Here is a 25254-nt window from a genome sequence, read left to right as displayed (position 1 = left end):
AAATCTAGGGTAAAAGTCCTTTAGTGATAATTAAAATAAAAATTAAAAAAAAAAAACTTATGATAAATTATTTATTATCCCTCGATATGCTTTCATTCATTCATTCTGAAAATTGACCTTAGAGCTATTAAAGTAGCGAACCTTTGTCTTTTTATATTTATGTCATTATTACCCAAGTTGTTACATAAATTCTAAACCATGATTCCTCCCCATAAAATGCTTATTTCTGATTTTGATTGTAAAATTTTACAGATTCAACGATAACTTGATGATTAGAATGTTATGTTGTCTATTCAAATGAGGTAACTAAATCAAATTATGCATGATGACCAATATACAATAATTTATCTTTGTTTCTTGGATAACGAGAAGCCGAAATGATGAATTTAGTCAGGAATATTTTATTTATATTAATTTTTTAGTTATAAATTGTTACATTATACAAGAAAGAATATTACCACATTTAGGATTTTTTTCATTGGATTATAACATCATTCCATATATCAAAAGTCAAATAAATAAATATCACATTATTAATATATATAAATAATAAATATTTATTATAATTTTTTATTTATCAAAATATAAATTAAAAGTAGTCATAGGTTTTATTTAGAAATATAGTGATACTAACTCAAAAATAACTCAAAAATAAAATTCAACTAGCCCTAGTTAAAGGAATATTTGTTCTCAATTGAAATTTGGTATAGTATTATTGGTTGGTTACTTTAAAATTTTAAAATAAAGTAAAAAAATTCCGTAATACGAGGAGGAACCTTTATAAGGCAACTATAAAATAAATATATATTCAAAAGTTAATCATCATATTGACATATATCAAATGCTCGAAGGCATACTCGGAGGAACCTTTATAAACTCACAATAGTGAATGAAAATAAATCCATATTACACTCCTAACAACATAAATAATAGTATCTCTTACTCGTCAAAGTAAGGACATGTTGTTGAATCTCGGATTTTGATGATGAAATCAATTGATGTGTTTGTGATCTAATATGCATTTAAGTAACGCAGGACTAGCTTCGATCATAAAAGGCAAATTGATTAAAGTAGGAGAAATCAAACGTTAGGCCAAAGAGAACATATTAGAAGATTGGACGTCGGCTGGAGGATCGATCGACGTGTCGGTAGAAGGCTTCGTGTCATGAATTTAGGCATCGGGTTGAAGGATCAGACTTTACGCCAAGGAGATTGGAAGTTGCAAGAATCAACATGTCGATTGGGCAATACATCGAAGGATTGGACGAAGTGTCAGATGAACCAATGACATGTCGGACAACATAGGATTCGCTTGTAATCGACTATGTCTAGATTGAGTTAGTTTAGAGTCTAATTGAGTCAATTTAGAATGTAATTAGGTCAACTCAATTAGGGGATAATTAGGCATAAGTTAGGGCTGAGTTGGGTCGAATGGAATACCCACTCAGCCACTTAGAACCATGCTAGGCAGTGGCACCACCCATGGTGGGTGATAGAACCACTTGAAGCTCAACCTCCGAGGAGGTCCAGTCGATGGTACCGCCCAAAGTTGGCAGTGGTATCATCGGCCATAAAAGCTATCAAGCGATGTTACCACTAGAGCCTAGTCTCCGAGGCTCTGTCAAGTGGTGGTACCGCCAATATCCTAAAAATTGAGAATGAGACACTTTTAGGCTTCAATTTTTAATCTGTTTGGAGCCTATAAATACCTTTATCATCCCTGTTCAGATCACACAAGAATTGAGAACAAAAACAAAGATAAATTCTGTTGTAATCTTATGAGAGTTCTCCTTCTATAGTCTAAGGTTGATTTTTATTTAAGAGAGGAGTAAGTGGGGGTGTAAAGGTTCTCTCCTCAACTTGTCAAAAAGAGAATTGAGTTGTACGGGTAGTTGATCTTCGGTAATGGAAGCCGGTGGTCTCAACGAAAGAGCAATCAGAAGTGGACGTAGATCACGATAACCGAACTACTATAAAAATCTGGTTTGAATTTACTTCTTACTATTTACCTTTATTGCAAACTAAATTCATACTTTCACTAAGCTTCCGTACGCTTTCCAAGTTAATATTTTTTCGATACGATTTTTCATCGAACAAAATTTTTAAAACCAGTGATTTTAACGAAAGCACTAATTCACCCCCCCTCTTAGTACCGACTCAATCATAACACACGTTCTATCCAATAATAGATATAATAACTATCCGATCGTCATGTCTTATAACCTGTTAATCCTCAAAGGGAATCACCCTACCTGTCCTTAGTAGGAAAATAAAATCGTCTTATAACATGTTATGTCTATATAGAAATGAAATAATACATTGAAACATTTAAAGTTATCTTTCAAATATCATTAATGTTAAATAACATCAATTAGCTATCAATCAACTTGTATTATAACTCAATGTTTCAATTGAACTCGATTTAACTAGAACCTAATTTAATCGATCTCTAATCCTCATTTAATCGATTTTGAGAAGAGGTTACTTGGTGTTCTGGGTTTTAGCATCATCCCATTTGATTCAAGATTTCGATACCTTTTCTTGCCGGACAAGACTTTCTTGACCACTGAATTGCTCAGAATTAACCGACGATGAGTGATCTAATTATGAATTTGCATGAGTTTTTTTTTTCCAAATCTAACTACAGATATAATTCCATTAGAGATTCTTATCTATTGGGCAGATAGCTCATTAGTTCAGTCCATAATGAGCTTTAATAACTCATAACTCATACTAGTATTTTTTTTTTCTTTTAACATAAATCCTAACTTTTTTTAATATAGACGTGTGGCAGGTAAGGTTGAAACAAAAGGACAATGAAGATTGTGGACGAGGTTGAGAAAGAAAAAAAAAAGAAAAAGGAGAACCTATAATATTGGCAATTAAGGGTAAAAAAAATAAGAGAAGAAAAAAAGAATGAAGATGAGAATAACTCAGAGGCTCCTTTTATGACTTAAAGGATGCAGTAAGTATTATTTAGTATGTTATATTTCTTTTTTTTCTTACATTTCAAAGCATTATTCGTTTTTGTACACTAATAGTATGTTATTCGTTGTCTCCTCTCTTGAAATCGAACAAATCCCAAAAAGTTATATAGACAAGATGTTGTCTATCTAAGATTGTATAGTGCAGATTGGTTATAGTTGCAGAATGACAAGATGTTGTTGCTCGACAGGGAACGCATGCATGCATGCATATGAATCAACTAAACAATCCTCTTCTCTTTCATGAACTTTTTCTTGCACAACCTGTTTACTTTGCATTATTAAGTCAAAGTGAATTTGTCTATGATATGTTATACCTTCGCATAACAATTTTAATATTGTCTCCCAAGAAATCATTTCTTGCTGTTTCATTCACAATAGCAGAAAATTCTACTAACAAAAAACCCTTTATTTCATGATGATAAGGCATATTTTGTATTCCCGTCACGTCACAACCTCTGTCGCATCACGCCCCCACCAAGTCGGCACGAGAGTACCTCCCTGCACCGGGTTGGGACCTATACCGAGATGCACTCCCTCGTCAAGTATCGTCCCGAAAAACTCGGGGCATTCCAGGCACGTTCCGTGCATTCCGGACGTGCGACCACACAAAGGTACCATCTCGCAACTTGAGGATCGTTCACCGTATCAAATCCACGTACGACCGATCCTCGCATAATAGTATAAAAGCCCTTGACCGACATCTGGCCATGGGATGACAAAAAAAGGGGAAAAGGTAACCACCAACTTATTCTACGAGGGGCCAAAGTTGGAAACCCGCCGACGAGGGCCTTATGTGCTGGAGCTCGATCGCCTCCAGAAGCGCGACCGCCCCGATCGAAGTGGCACCTTCCCGGAAGACGATGGTAGCGTCCCAACTTCCTGACGTAATCGACCTCAACACCTCGTCCCATCGATCGTGAACTCCCGACATTAACCTGTGGATCAAGACCCCATCGGCGACGACGCATCAGGTCACATTTAATCGCAGCATTGACACAAGAAAGATAATTTTTCATTCAACTTCTTTCTCTTATCTACGAGAATGTATACATAATAGGAAATACAAACAAAAAGAAGGTCTCTTCACGTTGTTTCGAACAGTTCCTCTTCTTCACCGCATGGCCGAAGCGTATTAGAGTAAGGGGTCAACGGTGGGTAAGGGCATTCCAGCGATGCCAGCTTCTTGAGTTCTCCATCCTTTATATCATAGATATATGCATCGCTTTCTACGGTGAAAACAAGTGACGTGGTCATCGCCACCTCACTCAGCACGATGCAGCTCACCTTTGGGGTTTCCCTGAAACCTAACTGGCCCAAGCTCACCTCATGCGCCCTCACCCATCCTGGCGGACCGTCGTTTGTCTTCCTCAGCAGCCACAGTCCGATCACCCAAGTACACGTTTCGTAATGCATTAGGCACAGCGACTTCCCCTCCCGCATGCCTATTCCGATCGTGTCCGAGTAGGCGACGGCTGCTTCTTTCGGCAGAGGGATGATCTGCGTACGCTCCTTCCTCACATCAAAGGCGACGACATACTGGTCGATCCTCTCGTTCGAGAACGAATGTGACGATGCCCAGAACACGACGTCGTCGCAGATCACCGGGTGCTCCAAATGTAGTTCCAACCGACCGAAGTCGAGTTCCTTGTCCATCGTCCACACCCTCGCAGACGAGTCATAGACCTGACAGCGGTGCAACTTACTCCTTACTGGGTGCCGTGAAAGGTAGACCAACCTGTAGCTTTTCGTCACCCCATCTCCATCGTTCATGAATCTCACCGCGATGCCACCCCATGTACAATACTTGCTCGGCGGGGAGGGTAGCTGGCACCGAGTACCACGGGCCGGGTTGTAGACGCATAACGCACCATCTTTCCTATGCAACACAAAGACGAGGCCACCAGCTGACCCAACGATTTTGCCTTTGCGGAACAAGAATTCGAGGCGGCTTCTGGGCACACCGGCGTAGGGGTCAACGAGGAAGAAGGGTCCAGAAAAGTCGCGGTCGTGAGGAAAGAAGCCGGAGATGACATTGTTGTGGTACGACTGTGAAAGGAGAAAATGAGAATCTGATAAGAGCTGGCGAAAGGTCTTGCAAATAGAGAGGAGCCTAAAGAAGGTCTTTGCTGGGAGTTAGGAGAGGATCTCTGCCAGCAAGTTATCGGGAAGGGGACGACCGCTACTTCCGAGGTTGATGCTATGGGTGCTATTGAGCGTACCATCCATTCCAACGATCAGAGATTTGAAAGAGTCCAACTTATTGTCCATTATATAGAGACAATAAGTAATATATATATATATATATATATATATATATATATATATATATATATATATATATCATATTTATTGAATTATAATAAAGGGAAAAACATATCATTTTCATATATATTTTTATGAAAATGGCAATAAGTAATTACATTTAATATTATCATTTCAGACATCATATGAAAATGGAAGTTAATTATTAGATTTAGTGTGATCCTTCTAAGCACTCCCCTCTGTTAGACATTATCCATGATATCTAACTTGTCAAGTAAATGATAAAATTGATTTGAATTAAGAGTCTTAGTTATCACTAAGATCAATAGATAGTGAAAATATCATTAAATTGCTCACGTTGCCTCGGATCATTACTTTTTCCTAATTCAAATAAAGAAAATAATCATCTGAAAAAAGAAGAAGCCATTTTTAGTTTCAAAATTTTCAGATAAACATAAGGATGCTAAAGATAGAATAGTTGTGCGAGGGATTATTTGACTACTCATTTTGATTGTTTTAGGGTATTTTTAATTTATGGAATTGCTAATTTTTAAGGAATCTTGAAAAAAAGAACCTTTGACACTCGAGCAAATTAAAGACTTCCAAGTTAAGAATGCTAATATGAGCCTTAGTTAAGAGTCTTAACGATCAATCCACTTCAAACCATTTTTAGATAAATTAATTTGAGATGGTAGATTATGATTAGGATAAAATGGACAAATGCAGGGTGATCATAACACCAAATCTTATCCTACTGTGAATTACATGAGTGTAGGACGAAAGCAAAATCCAACGTATTTGGGAAGATAGTGAGATTTGTCACAAAGATGTTCAAATTAGGGTAGAAGTGGTGTCTTTTACTCCAATTTTTGGAATGAATCGATTGCTCAAACTTGGCCTACTCTACATATAATTTCTAATCTTAACTTTTCATACCTTTTGAATATAAGTAAATTTAAGATTTTCTAAGATCTATAAATTTTGGTAAAAAGACTCAATCTAGATGACTATACAATTGAATTATTTAGTGGATATTGGAATATCATAATGGTCCAACTGATTTTAATTTCATCATTTTCATCATAGGTGTATGTTTATTGATGATCGACTAAAGTTTTTTTTTAACCAATATTATTATATAATTTAAATTATAAAATTCTTCTTAAAATCTTAATTGAACTTTTATTCCCCAAATTATCTCTCATGGGCAAAATTTTTTTACAATTAGCCAATATTTAAGATAATATTCTATCGACATAGGAGATTATTGTTTCGAGGTGGTAAAGGTTCTTTAGTGATAATTAAAAAAACATATTAATTATCCCTCAATGTCCCAAACTTATTTATTATCCCTCCATATGCTTGCATCATTCATTCTAATTTAGTCGGGGCATATGAACTTTTTCTTGCACAACCTGTTTACTATGCGTTATTAAGTGAATTTGCCTATGATATGTTATACCTTCTCATAACAATTTTAATATTGTCTCCCAAGAAATCATTTCTTGCTGTTTCATTCACAATGGCACAAAATTCTACTAACAAAAAACCCTCTATTTCATGATATTTAATCGCAGCATTGGACACAAGGAAGACAACATTTTTCATTCAACTTCTCTTATCTTATCTACGAGAATGTATACATAATAGGAAATACAAACAAACAAAAAAAGTCTCTTCAGGTTGTTTCGAACAGTTCCTCTTCTTCACCGCATGGCCGAAGCGTATTAGAGTAAGGGATCAACGATGGTAAATGGCATTCCTGCAATGCCAGCTTCTTGAGTTCTCCATCCCTTATACTGTAGGTGTATGCATCTTCATGTGTGGCGAAAACAAGTAGCGTAGTCGTCGCCACCTCACACAGCATGGTGGACAGCACGTTGAGTGGTTTCTTGAACCCCATCCGGTCCGAGCTTATCTCATGCGCCGTCACCCAGCGTATCCCACCGTTGTTACTCTTCTCCAGCAGCTCTAGAGCGAACACCCGAGAAGACAGACGGTAATGAATCAGGCAAACCGACTTTCCCTCCCACTTGCCGATCCCAATGGTGTCGGAGGGATCGATGTTCATTCTTTCCGGCGGTCGGATGATCTGCGTGCACTCAGTCCTCAGGTCGAAGGCGACGACGTACGCATTAATCATCCTGCACGTTTCCCGCGCCGACACCCAGAATATGGTCTCGTCGTGGACCACCGGGTGATCCAAATCTATTGCGCCCCCTCCAAAGTCGAGACGCTTGTCCATCGTCCACTTCTTGGCCACCGAGTCGTAGACCTGGCAGCGGCGCAACGAGTACCACACCCAGGTTGATGAGAGGTACACCAGCTTGTAGTCTTTCGTCATGTCCCCATCGTTCATGAAGTTCACCGCGATGCCACCCCCCGGACACAAGTCCGAAGGTGCGCGTAGATGACACCGAGTCCTACGAGCCGGGTTGTAGACATATAAGCTACGGGTGGCCGCCCGGCGGTTGTCGTGCATGACGAAGACAAGGCCGTCAGCTGACCCAAGGATGAAGCCGTTGTTCTTGCTCAAGAATTTGCCAAAGGTTCTTGGCACGCCGGCGTAGGGGTCAACGAGGAGAAAGGAATTGAAGGCATTGCGGATCTTGACGAAGAATCCGGAGACGGCTTTGCAGAGATCTGATTGTGAATGGAGGAAATCAGACTTTTCCGAGAGCTCGTGGAAGGACTTACAGACAGGTTGGAGTCTGAAGAATGTCTTCGCGGGGAGGTAGGACAGGATCTCTTCGTGCAAGTCGTCGGGAAGCCGACAGCTTCCGGTTACGGGCTTCTCCTCACCCACGATGCCGATCTCGAGCGGAGGGTTCATCGCTGCAGCAAGAAATCTAGATTCGAAAACTGTATAAGAAATCTCACTGTGTATATATATACACACTTTAAACGTAGATATATATATATGTATCAAGATATACACATATCAATATATATATATATATATATATTTATATTTATATGTATATATCTATCTATCTATCTGTCTCTCTATCCCTCTCTGTCTACATATATATATATATATATATATATATATATAGAGAGAGAGAGAGAGAGAGAGATATAGATAGATATATACATATATATACATAGATAGATATATATATATATATATATATATATATATATATATATATATATATATATATATATATATATGTGTGTATATATATGTATATATCTATCTATCTATTTCTCTATCTCTCTCTCTCTCTCTCTCTCTCTCTCTCTCTCTCTCTCTCTCTCTCTCTCTCTATATATATATATATATATATATATATATATATATATATATCTATGTATATCTATCTATCTATCTATCTATCTTAACATTGGTCTTTTTTTTGACATGAGTTGAGTGCAACGCGAAGACACACACGTTGAAAGATGCATGCCTCGTTAGCAGCTCGTGTAGACGTTCTTCTCTTTATTTTGGTACTTCAACATCACCAAGAAATCATATTTTGGTCATATTGTCTATCTCTGCAAGCTATATGTGCTCATTATTGTTTCTGAGTTTCGTAAGCGATTTGTTTTTTTGTGATACATACATACATACATACTTTTTACCATTTATAAATAGGGATGTTTTTTGTTGGGGCCATACTCGACTGAAAATCCAATTGGGGTCTGAATCTGATAAGCTTTTGGATCCAAAATGAGGAGGACCCGTACCTAAGAAGATTCAGATCGGACATTCTAATTTATGTATCATCGGGTGGGTGAGATATAGGATCCATACTTGATCTTGTAATGTTAATGGATCCAAAATTTTAGGTTGGACTTCATATCTTGTATGGAGCCACGAGGGTTATGGGCATTCCTATCCCCATAAGACATGCAAACCACAGCAGATTTCCTTTTCTGCTTCATTCTTACGTGTGTTCGAAACAAGCATTCCTCCGTTGGAAGGCTAAACATTTATTTTCTCCCATTGGCATCCTCGCAGCCGGCGGTGTAATGGGATGTGTGAAGAGCGGCAGCCAGAAGTCATTAGTTGCCGGAGGGGTATCGGCTGCGTTATTGTGTCACGTGTACACCCAGCTTCCAGAACGACCTCTATACGCATCATCCCTGGGGTTAGGGGTTCTACCATGGCTATTCTGCTCAACACCGGCTATATCTATCTTTTTTCCCCCTTCTCCTTATGCTTACTTAACCTGCCTGTTTTACTTATCAGGTACGTCCGTGACTCTTCTAGCTGTAATGGGGTCTCGCAACAAGTAGTCTGGAAAGGTATTCCCTGCAGGTGTCGTTTCTCTTGTGTCCTTGATAATGGCCGGTGGCTATCTTCATGGAATTCTGCGTAGCAGTAAAACATTGTATGTTTTGAATAGTCTTCTTCGTGTTCTTCGTGGACTTGCAGTAACCTTTTCTTTTATGCAGCTTGACTGTGTTCTTGTCTACCCAGTCACAGTTTCTACTGTGCAAGAACTTGCATAATTTGGATGCAGTTTTGCTAGGAAATAGAACATTACATCAACAGGCTCTTCTAATGATGAAATAGAACATTTCATCATTAGGTTCTCTAAGGTTGTCAATTGTAGATGCTTGATGGTTTGCTTCACGAGGACATAAATGGCCAATGGCCAATTAGATCTTTCAAATAGGCTCTTCTAATGCCATATCCAATGCTCTCTTGATGGCTTTGTCGAAAGGTCTAATTACATATTAATCTTTGTAATTATTTATTTTTAATATTTTAATTTTTATATTTTAAAAAAATTACATTAAGATATCTATACTTTGGAATATTTACGAAAGTAAAACATTTGATCACATTACTCTAATAATCTCTATGTTGATCTATAATACCTTTTAAAAAAATAGTATAATTTCATTATACTACAAGCAAGCAAGCAGGAATTGGACACTAAGAAAGAGAAACCGAAGAAAAATTTTCATGCTATTTTTTGTCTCTCTACGGTAATGCATATATATATGACAGGGAAAAAGGAAAAAGTCAGCTCCTCTTCCTGACCGCATGGCCGAAGCCGAAGCGTATTAGAGTAAGGAATCAACGGTGGGTAATGTCACTTTGTATAGTGAAAACAAGTAACGTCACTCAGCATGATGGAGCTCAGCAAGTAGTGAAAACACCACCCAAGTACACATTTCGTAATGGATTAGGCACAGCGACTTCCCAGCTTCATCGGACCAACGAAGTCCATGCTATGGGTGTTGTTGAGCGTACCGCCCATTCCGACGATCAGAGATTTGAAAGAATACGACTGTCCAAGAGGGAAGGGGGTAATTACCGTACCCCGAGCCGCAGCAGGAACACGTTACCCTACTTCTTCGCCATGCCCACGAGGTTCCGGTGGTTGAGGTCGTTGCCGACCTGTAGCCAGTTTCCGAAGATAGGGAAGGAGACGGGGCCGGGAGGGGCGCCATTGGAGCCGGAGCGGGAGAATACGAAGAAGAGGAGGAGAGGAAGAGAGAGAAGGGAGGGAGATTGATCAGTGAACAGATGCTTGGCAGCGTACGTGCAGGCAACTGCCGCAAGGGTGAGCATGGCCGGCCAACTTTGTGGTGGAGGCAGCCATGGCGATGGTCGTTGGCTTCCTTCTTGTTGCCAGTGCTGGTTGGATGCAAAGGAGGGAGAGTGGACGGTGATTTATATGCCAAGTAAGCGGTGGTGGTTCGCTCGCCCGCCCGCCGCACCTCCCTTTCAGCTTTCTTGTTGAAGTTTCCGCGTCCCACCACCGTGCCTGCATGGATGTATATACACACGTTCTTGTCATTCTCTGCATCATATATCGACACAGCTTTCTTCTTTTAAGGACCGATTGCCATATTCATCAACTCTTTCCATGAAACTATATATATTTCATATTTATTGTATTACAATAAATTAAAAATATATATATCGTTCTTTATATATTTTTATGAAAATGACACATAGTAATTACATTTAAAATTATCATTTCAGACATCATATGAAAACAATAGTTAATTATTAGATTTAGTGTGATCCATCAAATCACTCTCCTCCGTAAGACATTATCCATGACATCTAACTTGCCGAGAAAAGAAAGGGAAAAGGAAGCAGAGGTTACTTGGTGTTCGGGGTTTTAGCATCATCCCATTTGATTCAAGATTTCGGTACCTTTTCTTGCCGGACGAGACATCCTGAGATCTGACCACTGAATTGCTCAGAATTAACCTCTTTTATTGGCAATTAAGGGCAAAAAAATAAGAGAAGAAAAAAAAAAAAGATGAAGATGAGAATAATGCAGAGACTTCTTTTATGACTCAAAGCATGCAGTAAGTATTATTTAGTATGTCATATTTCTTTTTTTTTTCTTACATTTCAAAGCATATAAATTCGTTTTTGTACACTAATAGTATGTTATTCGTTTTCTCCTCTCTTGAAATCGAACAAATCCCAAAAAGTTATATAGACAAGATGTTGTCTATCTAAGATTGTATAGAGTTCAGATCGGTTATAGTTGCAGAATGACAAGATGTTGTTGCTCGACAGGGAACGCATGCATGCATTCATGCATATGAATCAACTAAACAATCCTCTTCTCTTTCAGGACATGTGAACTTTTTCTTGCACAACCTGTTTACTTTGCATTACTAAGTCAAAGTGAATTTGTCTATGACATGTTATACCTTCTCATAACAATTTTAATATTGTCTCCCAAGAAATCATTTCTTGCTGTTTCATTCACAATGACAGAAAATTCTACTAACAAAAAACCCTCTATTTCATGATATTTAATCGCAGCATTGGACACATGAAAGACAAAAATTTTCATTCAACTTCTCTTCTCTTATCTACGAACAGTTCCTCTTCTTCACCGCATGGCCGAAGCGTATTAGAGTAAGGGATCAATGGGGAACTGCATCCCAGCCATCCCAGCTTCTTGAGTTCTCCATCATTTATATCATAGCTATATGCCTCGCTATCTACGGTGAAAACAAGTGACGTGGTCATCGCCACCTCTCTCAGCACGACGCAGCTCACGTTGCGGGGTTTCCTGAACCCTAACTGGCCCAAGCTCACCTCATGCGCCCTCACCCATCCTGGCGGACCGTCGTTTGTCTTCCTCAGCAGCCACAGTCCGATCACCCAAGTACACGTTTCGTAATGCATTAGGCACAGCGACTTCCCCTCCCACATGCCTATTCCGATCGTGTCCGAGCGGGCGACGGCTGCTTCTTTCGGCAGAGGGATGATCTGCGTGCGCTCCTTTCTCACATCAAAGGCGACGACACACTGGTCGATCTCGTTCGAGAACGAATTTGACGATGCCCAGAACACGACGTCGTCGCAGATCACCGGGTGCTCCAAATGTAGTTCCAACCAACCGAAGTCGAGTTCCTTGTCCATCGTCCACACCCTCGCAGACGAGTCATAGACCTGACAGCGGTGCAACTTGCTCCTTACTGAGTGCCGTGAAAGGTAGACCAACCTGTAGCCTTTCGTCACCCCATCTCCATCGTTCAAGAATCTCACCGCGATGCCACCCCATTTACAATACTTGCCCGGCGGGGAGGGTAGCTGGCACCGAGTACCACGGACCGGGTTGTAGACGAATAAGGCACCATCTGTCTTATGCAACACAAAGACGAGGCCACCAGCTGACCCAACGATTTTGCATTTGCGGAACAAGAATTCGAGGCTGCTTCTGGGCACACCGGCGTAGGGGTCAACGAGGCAGAAGGCTCCAGAAAAGGCGCTGTCGTGGGGAAAGAAGCCGGAGATGACATTGTTGTGGTACGACTGTGAAAGGAGAAAATGAGAATCTGATGAGAGCTGGCGAAAGCTCTTGCAAACAGAGAGGATCCTAAAGAAGGTCTTTGCTGGGAGGTAGGAGAGGATCTCTGCCAGCAAGTTATCGGGAAGGGGACGACCGCTACTTCCGAGGTTGGTGCTATGGGTGCTATTGAGCGTACCATCATCCATTCCAACGATCAGAGATTTGAAAGAGTCCAACTTATTGTCCATTATATAGAGAAGTAAGAGGGAAGGATGACGACTCTTAGTGTGAGAAGATATCCAACTCTCCTCGTTTGAAACAGAGAAATGTTTCGAGGACCGATTGCCATATTCATGTACTCTTTCCATGAAAATATATATATATATTTATTGTATTACAATAAAGGGAAAAACATATCATTTTCATATATTTTTATGAAAATGGCAATAAGTAATTACATTTAATATTACCATTTCAGACATCATATGAAAATAGTAGTTAATTATTAGATTTAGTGTGATCCTTCAGAGCACTCCCCTCTGTTAGACATTATCCATGATATCTAACTTGCCAAGTAAATGAAAAAATTGATTTGAATTAAGAGCCTTAGTTATCAATAAGATCAATAGATAGTGAAAAAATCATTAAACTTTGTTACTTGAGATGGTAAGTTTTGATTAGACGTTTCTATTTTAAAATCAATAATATATGTATATATTGAAACTCTTATTTAAACTTTGTTACTTGACTATTAAGACATTAAAGATTTATTATTAGACTCAAAAACTAATTTGTAGTGATTATATTAATTTGTAAGGACCCAAATTATATTGTAGAACTTTGCAAGGAAAATTATGTAAAAATGCCGCAGCCTGTCATACGCCGCCGCAGCCGTCCTCATCGGCATTCCTGGGTGCGTTCATGTGCCACGCGGCGCTCCTAAAGTTCTACAATATAATTTGGGTCACAAAGAGAGATTCACAACGGCGGAAACCCGCCTAGATGTTCTTGAAGCGAGCATGGAGGAACTCTACCATGGCCAACAAAAACTAGTTGGGGTAGAGAGCTCGCAAGAGGAAGCGGAGTCCAGGATCGACAAGGTCGAGGCCCTAGTCGACCGACTGTCTGATGACACCAAAGACTCCGTGCAACACTTACAGGATGTTGTGGCGGAACTCACTTCAAAGGTGGCCATGCTCGCAAGAACACTAAATGCGGGAGGAAGCAACACCCGCGTTGCACTGCCACAAAATTTGAGGGCACCCGAGCCTCATGGATATGGAGGGGCCAGAGATGCCAAAGAGCTCGAGAACTTTCTGTTCGACATGGAACAATACTTCCGAGCTACGAGGCCCGATTCTAAAGATACCAAAGTTTCTATAGCAACAATGTATCTGAACGGAGATACGAAACTTTGGTGGCGAACCCGTTGGGAGGAGATCCAACAAGGCCGGTGTCGAGTCGACACATGGGAGGACTTGAGTTCGTCGCAAGAAGGAAGTTGAGACAACTCCGCCAGAGTACCACCATCCGAGACTATGTGAAACAATTTTCTGCACTAATGCTGGACATACAGGACATGTCCGAGAAGGACAAGTTGTTCAGCTTCCTCGATGGTTTGAAGCCATGGGTTCAACAGGAGCCAAATCGAAGGAATGTTACCGATGTGGTCGGGGCAATTGCTACTGCAGAAAGACTCACCGACTTTGTTTCCTCCGAAGACCCAGGGAGAAGGAAACAATCTTCAGGCAATCGCCCTCCAAAACATTCTCAAGGGAAGGAGCTCGGGGGCGAACAAAAGAAGAAGAGTTCCCACAAAGGGCCAAACCCGAAAGGCAAGACCTCAAAACCTAAAGGATGTTTCTTGTACGGAGGACCGCACATGGTGAGAGAGTGCCCACAAAAACAAGCACTCAATGCTTTGACGGCTTCCATCCAACCCCCCCGATCGGACAAGGGCAAAGCTGTTGCTCTTACTTCGAGCAGTTCTGAATCCAACAGCGATGACGAGGAGTCGCAAGGACCCCGAATGGGAGCAATGCGTTTGTTGAACGTCATGCGGGGTCAAGTGGGGGAGAACATCAAAACAAAGCTACAAAAAGAAGGAAGTAGTGAGCTGATGTATGTGGACATCAAGCTAAATGGCCAAACGACCCGTGCAATGGTGGACACGAGCGCTACCCACAACTTCATAGCCGATCGAGAAGCACAACGACTTGGGTTGATATTGGAGAAGAGCCCAAGCCGAATGAAGGCGGTGAACTCGGAGGCCAAGCGAATCTCCGGGTTGGCGAAGGGTGTTCCCATCAAAATCGGGACATGGAGCAGGAACACCAACATGATGGTCGTGCCATTGGATGACTTCCAAGTGATCCTTGGAATGGAGTTTATGCACCCGGCAAAGTTGGTGCCAATGTCGTTCTTGAACTCCCTATGTATGATGGGAGGCGAGGACCCCTGTGTGGTTCCCATCTCTCGGAGAGGAACCAAGGAGCCCTGACACATATCGGCATTACAACTGAAGAAAAGGGTGCGAAAAGGCGAATTGACATTCATGGCTGCTATGAAGCTAAAGCCACTCAACGAGAAGGCCATTCAAGAACCTGCTGCGGTGGCGAACGTCCTGAAAGAGTTCAAGGACGTTATGCCACCCGAGTTACCGAAGACTCTTCCACCACGCAGAGGCATGGATCACAGCATCGAGCTGGAGCCAAGAGTGAAGCCTCCAGCGAGACCACCCTACCGCATGCCCCCGCCAGAGTTGGCAGAACTCAGGAAGCAGTTAAGTGAACTGCGGACTTGTTCGACCAATTGGGCAAAGCTAAGTATTTCTCAAAACTCGACCTTCGGTCGGAGTATTGGCAGGTGCGCATTGCTGAAGGCGACGAAGCGAAGACTACCTGTGTGACCAGGTATGAAGCGTTTGAGTTCTTGGTGATGCCTTTCGGCTTAACCAACGCTCCGACCACATTCTGCACTCTCATGAACCAGCTATTCAAGGAGTATTTGGATAAGTTCGTGGTCATCTACTTGGACGATATCGTCGTCTACAGTCAAACGCTTGAGGAGCATGTCAATTACCTTCAGACGATTTTCAAGGTTCTCAGGGAGAACACTTTGTTCGTGAAAAGGGAGAAATGCTACTTTGCTCAAACTGAGATATTATTCTTGAGACATCGAATCGGTGATGGCACCATTCGGATAGATAAGTCGAAGGTGCAAACAGTTGCAGAATGGCGAACTCCAAAGAAGGTGCTAGAGTTGAGATCCTTCCTTGGTTTCGTCAATTATTATCGATGCTTCATAGCGGGATATTCGAAGCGTGCAACCCCACTAACGAAGTTGCTGAAGAAGGAGCAGCCTTGGAAGTGGTCTGACAAATGTGAAATAGCATTCCAAGATATGAAGGCTGCTGTTATAGAAGAACCAGTGCTCAAATTGCCAAACTATGGGGAGCCTTTTGAAGTCCATACAGATGCTTCAGACTTCACTATTGGGGGAGCACTCATGCAGGAGGGTCATCCGGTGGCCTACGAGAGCCGCAAACTCAACGAGACCGAGCGGCGGTATCCATTGCATGAGAAGGAGATGACAGCAGTGATCCACTGTCTACGAGTTTGGCGACACTATCTCCTCGGATCGCGATCTATGCTGAGGACGGACAACATCGCTCTGAGCTATTTCCAAACTCAGAAGAAGCTCTCCCTAAAGCAGGCGCGTTGGCAGGACTTCCTGGCTGAATTTGATATGACAATGGAGTATAAGCCTGGGAAGGCAAATGTCGTGGCCGATGCATTGAGTCGGAAGGTGGAGCGTGTGAATGCCGCCCAATTGGAGGGCGGAAACCAAGCAAGTCAGTTGCACTCCAACTTCCTTTCCAGAATCAGGGATGGACTGTATAGTGACCCCCAAGTAGTTATCCTAATGCAGCTCATCAAAGAAGGCAAGGCACGACGATTTTGGGTCCAGGAGGGACTCGTTTACACAAAAGGGAATAGAGTTTATATTCCCCGAGTGGACAATTTGAGGCGTGAACCCTTAAAAGAGTGTCACGATTCCCTTTGGGCTGGACACCCAGGCATTCACAGAACGTTGGCTCTCGTGGAGAGGGCCTTCTACTGGCCGAAGATGGGGACTGATGTGGAGGAATATGTTCGAACATGCCTTACTTGCCAACAAGACAAGGTGGAGCAGCGGAAGCCGGTGGAACTTTTGGAGCCGTTGCCCGTACCAGAAAGGTCGTGGGAGAGCATTTCCTTGGATTTCATATCAAGCTTGCCACTTGTAGGGAGACTTGGATTGATACTCGTGGTGGTCGATCGGTTTTCAAAGTATGCAACTTTCATTGCTGCTCCCCTACACTGTTCAGCAGAGGAGGCGGCCAAGCTTATGATGAAGATTGTGGTGAAGTATTGGGGAGTCCCACACAATATCATTAGTGATCGAGATGCTCGGTTCTTGGGAAGATTCTGGACCGAGCTATTCAAATTGTTGGAGTCGAAGTTATACTTCTCTACAAGCCTCCACCCCCACACGGATGGCCAGACTGAAAGGATAAACTCACTCCTGAAGCAATATCTCCGGCACTACGTGAGTGCCAACCAACGAGATTGGGTGAAGCTGTTGGACATTGCCCAATTCTCCTACAACTTGCAGCGGAGCTCTGCATCCAACAAGAGCCCCTTCGAGATCATCACAGGACAACAACCGTCAACTCTGCACACCATGGCAATTGGGTATACTGGGAGTAGTCCATCAGCCTATCATTTCACAAAAGAGTGGCATCGAAATGCAGATATTGCGCGGGCTTACTTGGAGAAGGCGGCAAAAATGATGAAGAAGTGGGTAGACTTGGGAAGGCGACCACAAGAGTTCAAAGTTGGCGATTTGGTGTTGGTAAAGCTCCAACCGGCATCACTCCAATTCTTTAGGAACAAAGTCCACAAAGGATTGGTGCGCAAGTATGAAGAGCCCTTCCCAATTATCAGCAGGTTAGGCAACGTCTCTTACAAGTTGCAGCTGCCGGCGTGGTTCAAAATTCACAACGTTCTTCACGCCAGCAACCTAAAAGCCTACCACTTGGACCCGCAAGATGCTTCCCGAAGTGTTCCAACTCGGCTACCTCCCATCACAACCTCCTACGAGAAGTGAGTTGAAACCATTCTGGCGGACCGCAAGATAAAGCTACCCAACGGAGCTAAGCAGATAAAGTACTTGGTGAAGTGGTGAAAGCTTCCCCGAACAAAAGCCAGTTGGGAGCCTGAAGACGCCTTGCGACATGAAGAAGAAATCATCAACAACTACCAACAAGCGTCGACGAGGGCGTCGACAGTTTAAGTGGGGGAGAATGTCACGAACGATCGTCGCGCACTCGCAACAACTCCGTTCAACGAACCGTTCGTCGCTCACACCTACATGTACAGCTGTTTGACAGCATGTTTTCTCTTAGTTTTGGGTTATTTTGCTTGTAAAAATGTAAGTTCGAACAAGCTGCAGCGTTACAAAGCGATCGCTCACCGAAACGAGCAAAACAGCCTAAAACAGCTCCGTTTTCGCGTGCCGCGGGCTGATTTCTGGAATCTGCCTATGCTCACCAAAACGTCAGCCATCTCAGCCCCTTTGAACCCCCCGGGTGGCACAGGGCTGGATGGGGCTTCGGATATATACCGGGCGTTGAACACTCTTTCGCAAGTTCGCAAGTTCGCAAGTTGCCTTGATGGGAACTTGTTGTCGCGCCCGGGACCAGGTGAGTGGTTGTTTGTGGGCTTGCAGCTGTTCGTTCAACCTTCTAAAGCCCTTGTTTTCCCCCTCTCCCTCTTTTCTCTTGTGCACGCAAGGTGCTCGCTGAATTGCTTGTAAAGCTTCCCCTTTTCGCGAGATGTCGGGACTTGTCCGCCGCTCGTTCTTTCGAACTAATCAACTTTATTCTTTTACAGGTCCTTCGGGACTTGCGAGAGGTTACAAGTGGGCTGATCCTCGCGGAGCAATATCGCAAGGGCGAAGCGCGACTTAGGCAATGCAAGCTAAGTTCGCGTCTTTGCCGCAAAGGTGACCCGCGACTTAGACAACGCAAGCTAAGTTCGCGTCTTTGGCCGCAAGGATGCCTCACGCCTTAGGCAATTCCAGCTAAGGCCGTGACACTATGTCACTTGCTAAGATTGCAGCTTTTAATTGCCATCCATGTGGTCACTCCCTCCATCACATTATGATACCAGCTCCATATGTTCTGCCATCTCCTACATTTACTTACTGTACACATGAATTAATAACTTGGATCTCAAACTGTACCCAGCTCTCACCCACATTAGGTTGATTTCTGCAGAGGAAACGAAAGAAACATTGCAGAAACAGGACCAGCTATTGGACACTATTCGTTCTCATTTGGCACCCTAAAGAAACAAATATTGGTGATTCGTTAGCCTGCAATCTTCGTAAGGTGTGTCTTCCTAGGCCATAAAAGTTAAAATTATGGTGCCCTTTCTACAGGAATCTCTTCCTTCTACCTGCTGGATTCTTAACAAGATGCAGAAATTTAGAAGGGTTGTGAGGTACTGTCTGATCTAGAATCATGTGATATACCTTAACTTCCCATCTGTCTCTGCACAGACACTGATGGACCGTAACAACTATTATGAGGGAATTCCACAAGTTTGCATCCCAAGACACAGTAAGTAATTTGGGTTCCTCGACGGTGTTAGATTGCAGAACGACTAAAAGCAAGAACCCAAGAGAACTGTCCGATATATGTACACATTGCAGCATGATGTGGAGGACAGTTCTCCTCATGTTACACAAAGTGCTTGATGGTCTTTGTTTCGTCTAAGGAAGAAAAGAAAACAATAAAAGGAAATAAAATCTTTTACCAGGCACACGGGAAAACAGAAGGGGAACAGAAGGAGTTACAGGAGATTGGTGAAGAAACTTCAGATCAAACTACACGAATTCTCTTCTTGGGAGGGAGAGGAAGGAAGACCGAGGTAAGATCGGGAGTAACGGCGTGGAATTCCATGGAAGGAGCCGGCGGTACCCTCTTCGCCGGCTTCGGCTTTCTCTTCGCCGGCGTACAAACAAGGACGGGCTTGAGAACGGTCTCTTCCGCCTTTTGGTGTGACGCACTCTTCCTCTTCGGTTTCGGCAGCATCGGGACGGCCTTCCACGGGCTTGTCCCGCGTCGGCGCAGTCTTTATGGGCGGAAGCAGAGGCAATTCACCTACGACGACGACGACCGCCTCGGAGCCCATGGCTGCGGAGATCAAGAACTGAAGACGAAGGCAGTGGAGGCCACAGGATTCCCTTGAGAGGAGCAAAGAGAAGCACACCTCACAAGGTGGTCGGCTCGGAGAGGAATCCTTGTGGTGGAGGAGAAGAGGAGAAGAAGCTGAGCAGCAAATTTGGAGGGAGAGGGAAGGGCGAAGGAGTAAATTGGAGGAGCGAGGCAGCAGCTTCGACGTTGTGGCATCTCTACGGCTGTCCTCGACAAAAGAGAAATGCCAGGATCCACGTCTTAACGCCGCTTTCGGCACCCTCCTCCATTTCCCCGGTGAACCAACTTTTCGTCTCCTTTTTTCTGTTCTCGCTGCTCTGCTGAAAGCGTCGTCGGCAGTGGGCTGCGGACGACAACAAAGCATTAAATAACCGGTTAGTGTGGAGAGAGAGAGAGAGAGAGAGAGAGAGGCACCATACTCGATCAACTTGTTCATTCCATCGGTCGTTGTCCCCAACTCCATTAGCCTTCTTTTGGTTTATTTTTCTCTTCCTTTTTTTTGTGTCCGAGTCAAGAAAGGTTGTGTCGACAACAGACGAGGAGAATATGAAGGCTAAGGTAGACTCTTTTGCACGAGGCAAACTGTGTAGGGTTAATAAAAAGTAACTTCGATGTTCCTATCCTTCTTGGATGCCATGGGACCTATAATTTTTGTTAATGGGCGCAAACAACAAATTAATAGGTTAGATTCTATTCTATTCTATTCTATTCAAACACATCCGCGCATCTGCCACGCTAGATAAGACATGGGCATGACCCTTTGATGGATCAATCACGAAGAATGGTTATACGGCTTTACCTTTGAATCTACGTCAAAATGGTCAAAGTTACCATGGAAACTATCACAATCAAACTCCACTATGTATCATTAGACACTTCAATTCTGTATCCATGTGAAACTAATCTTCCTGCCAACATTTATAATACAAACTCAATAAGAGACCTTCTTTCATGGGTCTCATTTTGCTTTCATAGGGGGCATATCAAAATTGTTCCTTGAGGCTTAAATTACCAAACTTGAGCTACTTTAATTGCAGGAGTAAATTCCAAATGGTAAAAATGGTATGTATATATAAACGACTATTCAGGAAGAAATTTAGGCACTCTAACCAAACAATCTTATTGATTATTCTAACAAAAGTGAAAACAGCATGATACAGACTCCACTAAACCATTACAGATAACAAAGCGATAACAAAGATCAAGCAGACAATTTGTACCTATTGCTGCTCGGTTGTGTTATCAAGGCTAGCCAAGAAACTGTACCACGACACCAAGTGATGTTGTCAGAACTACCCCTTTGATAGGCCTCCTGTAACAGTTTCTTTGCTGCTTGTTCTGGATCTTGTAGGGGTTTGACAATAGCTACCACCGCCTCCTGAATTTGGAACCAAATGAAAAAGAAAGGGTTCAATCTTCGGAGATGATATTTCAGGTACCTACTTTTTTTTTTGTTTTTTGTTATTTTCTTCTTTTAAAGTATACCTCATTCGTTCGTGACAACATCCCACAATCAGTCACTTGCAAGGATGAGGAATTCGAGAGATCCATCAACCGCTTCCACCTGCATTCAACAGTAGTCGAAGCAGTCAAAGGCATTACTGTCAGATGATGATATGTCTCGAGTCTTGAAGACAATAACATTGTAGGAATAAAGTGATAGGTCAGAGATCAAACATGAATTTCTGGATCTGCGACAACAAACTGTTTCAGGTGCCTATCACCAAATGCACGAGAAACGGCAAGAACACCACCGACACGCCATGTCCCTGCAGTTACAGTTGATCAGTATTTATATAACGAAATGATCTAAACTGATAAAAAATGATGGAGGAGATCAAGTACCAGCCCACATTACAAAGCCCCCAGCATCCTCAATCCTTTGCTCTCTCATCTGTTTGGTCAGGCTTGTGATCCCTTGAGACAGCTATAGCTGCAAAAGTTACAAAAAATAGCGTGAGCCGAGTTCCTAGTAAAGAACTAAACTTTTAAGAGGCTCAATCAATAATTCAATACAAGATTCTGGTGATTGTATTCTATTTCAGATACTGAATTTGTTAAAAACAGAACCTTCAAGCACATCCAGAGAAAATCATCTCCATATTATCACCATCAAAATAGAGTGATTGGTTTAATTATGAGAGCTCACATCAACCAAGTACCACAACAGGTTGATTTGCCAGGTCTCTGTTGTTCAAAGTACCAAGAACTGGCTTTTGACCATGATGCACGAGGGACAAAAGGTTTCTTTCTCTAAATTACCAAGCAATCAGAAGAATTGCCGTTGCAATCTACTGCACAAACTAGAAGCAAAACTTACCATATGGGGAACAAAAGACTTTTTTCTCTAAATTATGAAGCACCCAGAAGTTCGTTTGGTCAACTACTCTATCATGATCAGAAAATTGCTTTTGCAATATATTGTAAGAACCAAGAAACAGAACTTGCAAGTAAAATGGGTGCTCTACAAGAAATTGGCACAACTGTTTGCCTCAGAAAAGGACTTGTTGCAACTGATGCCACTGAAAAACCAAGAATCAGATGTTTGTATCAAGAGGTTCATAGAATACATAAACTTTTGTATTAATTGAGCACAAGTTGAGATGCCAAACTCGATTTAACAAAGAAAAAGTGGGAAAAAAAAAACAACGAAAATTAGAACCACAAGCAGCTTTTAATATGCTAAATAAAAAGTCTTTATTAGTTACAATTTTCAAGATAACTGGATCGAGTGATGCAACAAATTCTAGATTGATTTTTCGACCCAATCAATTGAAATGAGAAGAGATTGCATGGATATCTTATAAAGAATACAGAACAACCTCAACGGGCATAAGAACAAACATAAACAACAGGATTCAATGACAACAAGTATGTCAACAGCACCACACAGTACTGTTTATTGCCATTCATAAATCAATCAGAAATTTGAATCTAGTTAGAAGGCAATAATCTCAAACTAAAGATGACCACATATAGTAATTGAACCATGAGATGAACAAATGGGCAAGCAAACATCCAAACAAAAGCAAATGGTAGATCACGGATAATGATTATGGAAATATGTAAAATGTTAAATACCAAGCTCTACATACATGAGGGATGATTTTTGATAAAAAATATGTAAATTTGGCAAGAAAAAATAATGGAGACACAATAATATCTACCTAAAGTTCCATATAAAAAATATATTCTTTAACACTGAACAAAACAAATAATGGAGAAATATGCTTATGACAAGCTTCAGGATTAAGGAAACATCAACTTCCATTGTCATCCTGTTTTGTCATTGGCGTGAATAGTTAAACTCCCGATCGTCGAAGTCTACGATTAGATGGTTTTGACAAGGGTCAATTCCAGAATGCAAGAAATATAACCAACAAAATGTGGACTGGAGGATAAAAGACCGTAGAATAATAAATCACACCAATAAAAATCCCATTTGTAGATTCCAAGACATGTCATACATCTAAAGTGGTACCAAAACCTACTATGTACAGCGCTAAATGGAAAGTTTCATCAAGGAACAACACTCAAGCGATGAACAAAAAATAGTTCTTAGATCATACATTAAAGACAAGATAACATGACTAAACTATTAGTATACAATTTCACCAAAAGTATGTAGCTATGAAACCACTGTAGCATCGATAAGTCATAAAGACATTAAGTGCAATGGCTTATAGAAGTAGCATAAAAAAGTGATTATTATTCTTTAAATAATGCTGTGTAAAAATTGGATAACTTAATATTAAGTTTCCAATCCTGTTTAACTTGCTAGTAAACTATTAATCTTCAAATCTCATTTCAAAAAGAGTACATGCAATACGAGAGCGTAATGAACTTTAGCACCTCATCCATCATCAACAATTTAAATCCTCATTTATCACCATAAGTGTGCAGTTTCAGCCATTTCTGAAGATTTTTTCGCAGGTTCAATTCTCCAATTTCAGGCTTAAATTCTGTGAATCCAAACAGGAATATGTTCTCTTTCTCCTTCCTGTCTATACTTTTTTATATTACTATATTTTTGAAGAATCTGAAACTATATGATTATTTGTTTCAATGTGTTCAGTACACCAGAGACACACAGAGCTACTATAGCATTTGGCAGGATCAAGAGAAGGCCAAAAAACTTTGTTGGTCTAGAACCTACATATATCCTAAGAACCTAGATGTCACTGGTGTCACATTCTAAATATTGCTCTTAAATAGGTTGGGTTGTCAGAATACAGTTAGTAAAAAAAAATGCAGTAAACTCCATCTAAATTGAGCCGGTTTAGTTCTAGATTAAGTACAGAAATCCGTTACACATAATTGATGATAAGAGAACTGATTTAAGGATGAGGGGCCTACCATCTCCTCCTCTACATATGACAGCTCTAGAGTCCCCAACATTTGCAACGAGCAAACGATCACCAACAAGGACAGCTGTTGATGCAGTTGAACCCGCCTCTCGGTTCTGGCTGTTCTCAGATTTCAAAAATTCTGCGTCCGTGTGGTTGTATGCATCAGCTGAAGGTAACAGCACAGATGAATTTCATAAGCCAAATATTATTGTTCTCTAAAAGCTCTTTCATAGTACAAAATGCAAATCAGCACCACCTATAGCTGATTTTGTATCGGTAATGAACTTTGGATGCCTGAGTAAGTTGCTGAAGAGGTTTTGTTTAACATACTCTGCTACTTGGGCACCGCCATGACCTACATAACCACTCATCAAAGCATCAAAGTCTAACGTTAGGATATTGAATGTATAAGCAACTCTCCACGAGAGAAATTTACCCTAGAAAAGGATTGAAAGAAGCAAGTTAATGAATGGGTTTTCTATGTCAGTTTTACCAAAAATTTGCAAATACAAAAAAAAAAAAAGATAAGACATTCTAAACATAACAAAGACAACAAAATACTGCAGAAATTTTACCATCAAAGACCCCAAACAAGCCAACAATTTCTCCATCAACGCTGTCAATTCGCGTCTCATAGAAGTCTTCCATCGAAGATCTTTTCCCCG

The 25254-nt window shown here is 41.5% G+C and overlaps 1 protein-coding gene and 1 pseudogene across 1 annotated transcript; both read right to left on the bottom strand.

Annotated features, from left to right (window-relative positions):
- Positions 1–4722: 4722 nt before the first annotated feature.
- LOC135665331 (uncharacterized) lies at positions 4723–8082 on the bottom strand (the record flags this gene model as incomplete). The annotated part of the gene is made up of 2 exons (XM_065177182.1): positions 7021–8082; positions 4723–5033 (listed from the first exon to the last, which is right to left on the bottom strand). Coding segments are annotated over exons 1-2 (1373 nt in total), but the record flags the coding sequence as incomplete, so codon positions are not given.
- Positions 8083–21726: 13644 nt separating this feature from the next.
- LOC135665332 (probable protein phosphatase 2C 59) lies at positions 21727–25248 on the bottom strand (annotated as a pseudogene).
- Between the last annotated feature and the right edge of the window lie 6 nt (positions 25249–25254).

Source organism: Musa acuminata, unplaced genomic scaffold, assembly GCF_036884655.1.
Source record: "Musa acuminata AAA Group cultivar baxijiao unplaced genomic scaffold, Cavendish_Baxijiao_AAA HiC_scaffold_985, whole genome shotgun sequence".
Classification (NCBI taxonomy): domain Eukaryota; kingdom Viridiplantae; phylum Streptophyta; class Magnoliopsida; order Zingiberales; family Musaceae; genus Musa; species Musa acuminata.
Note: the sequence above shows the minus strand (reverse complement) of the source record. Positions and strands in the feature narration are given on the sequence as shown.